Source organism: Phyllostomus hastatus, unplaced genomic scaffold (assembly GCF_019186645.2).
Source record: "Phyllostomus hastatus isolate PE091 unplaced genomic scaffold, TTU_PhHast_1.1 phas_scaffold_93, whole genome shotgun sequence".
NCBI classification, from domain to species: Eukaryota; Metazoa; Chordata; class Mammalia; order Chiroptera; family Phyllostomidae; genus Phyllostomus; species Phyllostomus hastatus.
Window position 1 is genome coordinate 17,343,310 of NW_025334042.1, and position 4,912 is coordinate 17,348,221.

The 4,912-nt window shown below is 36.2% G+C and overlaps 1 protein-coding gene across 1 annotated transcript; it reads right to left on the minus strand.

Moving 5' to 3' along the window:
• Positions 1-1,866: 1,866 nt before the first annotated feature.
• LOC123812695 (olfactory receptor 6C2-like) lies at positions 1,867-2,808 on the minus strand. Its single transcript, XM_045829504.1, has one exon. It carries the CDS (start codon positions 2,800-2,802, stop codon positions 1,867-1,869), a length of 936 nt encoding a protein of 311 aa, XP_045685460.1. The 5' UTR covers positions 2,803-2,808.
• Between the last annotated feature and the right edge of the window lie 2,104 nt (positions 2,809-4,912).

Here is a 4,912-nt window from a genome sequence, read left to right on the forward strand (position 1 = left end):
CCATTGTTCTCTCCTACCTTGCCTCCCCCACTCCTACAGTCAATGGCAACCCCATTGTCCTTTCCTATGAGTCCTCTATTAGTGTTCCTTTGCTTGCCCCTTCCTCTTCTTTCCCCCATAAGTCCCCTTCCTGCTCCCCTCTGGTCCCTGTCAGTTTGTTCTTTATTTACAAGTCTCTGGTTCTGTTTTGCTCATTTGTTTGTTTTATTAATTAGGTTCCACTTACAGGTGAGATCATATGGTATTTGTCTTTCACCCCTTGGGTTATTTCACTTAGTATAATGCTCTCCAGTTCCATCCATGCTGTGATGAAAGGTAGGAGTGCTTTCTTTCTTTCCACTGTATAGTATTCCATTGTGTAAATGTACCATCTCAAAAAACTAATGATGGAACTGCCTTTCAATCTAAGGATCCCACTGCTGGGACTATACCCTAAGAATTCTGAATCACCAATTCAAAAGAACCTGTGGACCCCAATGTTCATAGCCGCATTATTTACAATAACCAAGTGCTGCAAGTAGCCTAAGTTTCCATCAGTAAATGAGTGGATCAAAACACTGTTGTACTTGTACTTTTTATTTCTTTTTTGTGATAACATCAAGCAGGTATAATCTAAATTTTTGACTGTTACCAAAATTTTTTTTTCGAAATATTGCCTTGTTTCAGTATTGAACAACTCATATTTCCAGGTTAGACATTCATCAATAATTTACTCACTCAGCATTTTAGATGGATTTATACATTTTTCAATTATACATATTTGTTTCCAAAACTTTATAGAAACTTTGTTTATAACATTTTGTTTTTCCTATTGGTTATAACAGAGCTCAAATTATTATATACTGGTTAGGTATTTTGGTTTTTCTTATGTTATGTGGCCAAAAAGTCCACTTAGTGTTTTCATAAAATTAAAAGACACATTTTTCATTTTCACCAATAATTTTATTGATTTTGATATTTTGAGTATGTTGGCTGAGTGGTATAATATTGATTGTTCTCAATTAATGTCTTGATTTGTATGCTATCAACTTCAACAGGTCTACCGAACTGTGGAGCATTGTTCAGCAAGAAATTCCAGCAGCATGAAAGTTCAAAAACCACTTTTGACACCTTTGATCAGTCACAGCACCTTCTGCATACGTTGTAAAAATCTTTCTGCATTTCAGTTGCATTTTTACCTTTCTTAAAATAATAAAGCATAATATGCCGAAAATGTCACTTATTTTCTTCCATCTTCCATATTAAAATGGGGACACAAAAATTCACCAATTTTGATAAGCTTTTTTAAGTGCACACTGATAAGACGGTTGCCACAATACAATCTAACAAAGTTGTTTGAAATAAAGTTAAAGACAATTAAGCACTATTAGAGCCATCTGATGGAAAACAAACAAACTTTTTGGCCAACCCAGTAAAATTGTCTTATTATCATTTGATAAAAGAGAGAAGATTTTTATTAAATTTTAAGTGTTTTTTTAAGTACTTATAAAGTTTTAAAATGGAGCCCATACATAATATAGTCCTAATAATTTCCTGAATGTCACAAATACTTTTCCCATAACTTTATTTAGTTTCTTTTTAGGTTACATACAATGATTGAATGATAGGTGAGGGAAGATTTTTGTTGTCTAGAAAGATTTTCTGGTGTTCTATTATGAGAGAACTTGTTCTTGTTAAAGCTAAGTTGAATGGAGCGAAGGGTTGCAATTTGTGCATAAGGGGTGCCCAGAGTAAGATTCAAAGGGCTATGAGAAGGTTAACTTGACTGGGTTATTGATTAATAAGAATAAAAAAAAGTTCAGGAGTTTTACGAAAAATTTTAAGTTATTCTTTTATTCTCAAGAATTAATTAAATTTACTGCAAACTTACTTGTGGGCAAGAAATGTAATTCTTTTGATGGTGTCTTTGAAAGCTTGTTTCACTTGCTTGTTCCTCAAGGTATAAATGAAGGGGTTCAACAAGGGAGCAACAGATGTAGCGAGCAAAGATACCCCTTTATTAACACCCACCTCATCTTTGGCTGAAGGTTTGATATAGATGAAAATACAGCTGCCATAAGTCATTGAAACAACAATCATGTGAGAAGAACAAGTGGAAAAAGCTTTTTTTCTTTGCTGAGTGGAGGGAAATCTTAGAATTGTTCTGATGATACATATATAAGACAAAATCACACCTATTAGTGTGATAATGAATGTCAACACTGCACAAATTATAACAGCCTGCTCTATAAACCATGTATCTGAGCATGAGATCTTAAAAAGGGGAGCTTCCTTACAGCCAAAATGATCAATGGCATTGGAGTCACAGAATTCCAGCTGGAGGCCCATGCCAAGTGGTGTGATGATGACCACCAACCCAGAGATCCAGCAGCAAAGGACAAGGATGGTACAGGCTCTGTTGTTCATGATGGTCAGGTAGTGCAGGGGTTTGCAGATGGCCACATAGCGGTCGTAGGACATGGCAGTGAGGAGAAAAAAGTCAGTGGCTCCAAAGAGTCCAAAAAAGAATATTTGACTGGCACAAGCATTATAAGTAATGGTATTGTCTCCAGTTGATAAACTGTACAGGAATCTGGGAATACAGACTGTTGTGAATGAGATTTCTAAGAAGGAGTAATTTCGAAGAAAAAAATACATAGGTGTTTTAAGATGAACATCCATAAGTGTAAGAATGATAATGGTCATGTTTGCAGTTATGCTCAGAATGTATGTCAGAAATAAAAAGACAAAAACCAGAACTTGGAGCTTTGGATCCTCTGTAAGTCCCAACAAAATAAATGTTGTAATTGTGTGATTTTTCATTATTACCTTTAGTGTTTTATGCAGTCTGCCTGCAGTCAGGGAGAAAGAATCAAAAGGAACGTAACATCCCAGAAAGCACAAACATCATATTATTCCCTCCTGCCTTTATGAAATCCATGACTTTTGTAAAAATTAGTTACAAAGTCCTCTTCTGAAAAGACCGTTGAGCTCCATGTACTGCTCTTCCTGCAGGAATCGCAATCATCTCTTTTAACATGTGTTCTCCATCCTGTACAAACATTCTTTAAGAGAAGAAAATACTTGTATTTAAAAAATCATAACCTAAATCTTGTCATTTGTTAAGAGTCTCATTTTTTCTAGAACACCTCATCTTTAAACTTTTTGTTTCACTAGGACTTAACACACACACACACACACACACATTTTTGTCACACAACCAGTTTTCTACAATAATAGGAGAACTGTTAAACACAAGGTATGAACTATATTTCTCTTGTATCATTCACCTTAGCTCAGGTTAAAACTGACTTAACTAGTGTGCTTTCAAGATCATATTTAAATAAAAATTTAAAAGATTATGTATATAATCCTGTTTTACTCCTTTTTAATTTCCATGCTCTTTATAGATATCTTTTCTATATATTTTCCTGTTACTGACTGCCCAAACATCTTAAATCTCTTTTCCTTTTTTAAAAGATTTATTTATTTATTTTTAGAGAGGGAAGGAGAGAGAAAGAGAGAGAGAGAGAGAGAGAGAGAGAGAGAGAGAGAGATATCAATGTGCGGTTGCTGGGGGCCATAGCCCTCAACCCAAGCATGTGCCCTGACTGGGAATCGAACCTGCGATGCTTGGTTTGCAGCCCGTGCTCAATCCACTGAGCCACGCCAGCCAGGGCTCAAATCTCTTTTCTTCATCCACTAATAAATTAATCATCCTTTCCCAAGTAATAATGTCAGCCTTAAAGGCAAAGTCAAAGGAGATAATCATGATCATACTCTGTTTGTTATATATCTCAAGGTGAATGTCTTTATAAAAATAAACTAATAAAATAGAAACAAAGGTATGAACACATGGAACAGACTGATTGCTGCCAAAGAGAAATGGGGAGGGGGCTTGGATGAAAGAAGGTGAAGGGGTTAGCCAAAGAACCTATATGCATAACACATAGACATAGATGACAGTGTGGTGATGACCAGAGGGAAGGAGGGGCAGGTGCTGGGGGGGGAGGAGGGCAAAGATGGGGAAATAGGAACATCTCTAAGAGTGTCAACAATCAAAGTATAGGGGAAACACATTAGTTTAAAACCTTATATGAGGGCAGACCCAAAAAACCAGAGTTATTTTCTGGAGGGCTGGTCCCTTGTATTACAGGCCTCCCCCAATAGGTGAGCATTCTAGGAACCCATGTGTATCAGTGTACTAGCTGACATTGTTGTGAGAAGCTGCATTCAGCTTTGGTGAATATTTTTAAAGACTCAATGCATTTGTCCATTTTATGGTAGGTGACATATGAGTGCACCTGCGCACACAGTGCTGTGTTCAGCAGTTTTTGATCAATAAGGGCATGACCCCCAAGACCCACCATCCCTATTCACCCCACATCATCCCTAGCAAATTTTTTGGTTTGTTTTTCCAGATGAAAAAGGTCCTCAAAGGGAAACATTTTGCTGATGTGGAAGAAATGAAACAAAAAAAGTGGCAGAAGCACTAAAAGGCATCAAAAATGAAAAGTTCAAAAACTGTTTTGAGCAGTGGAAAAGTCTCAAAAGGTGTATTGCATCAAATGGAGAGTACTTTGAAGGTGACTGTAATTTAAACGTGTAAGAATAGATATACAACTTATATTTAAGTCTTTTATCCATCTTGAATTTATTATTGTGTATGGTATAAGTTGGTGATCGAGTTTTATAGTTTTGCATGTAGCTGTCCAGATCTCCCAACATCATTTGTTGAAGAGGCTATTTTTACTCCATTTGGAGAACATAGACAGGAAAATCTCAGATATTCCATGCAGCAATATTTTCCCCAATATATCCCTTAGAGCAAGGAAAGGAAAGAATAAACAAATGGAACATCATCAAAATAAAAAACTTCTGCATGGCTAAAGAAAACAGCAGTAAAATGAAAAGGGAACCAACTGTATGGGAA

Coding starts and splice junctions, on each gene's coding strand:
- LOC123812695 (XM_045829504.1), bottom strand. CDS start 2,802: ATGAAAAATCACACAATTACAACATTTATTTTGTTGGGACTTACAGAG.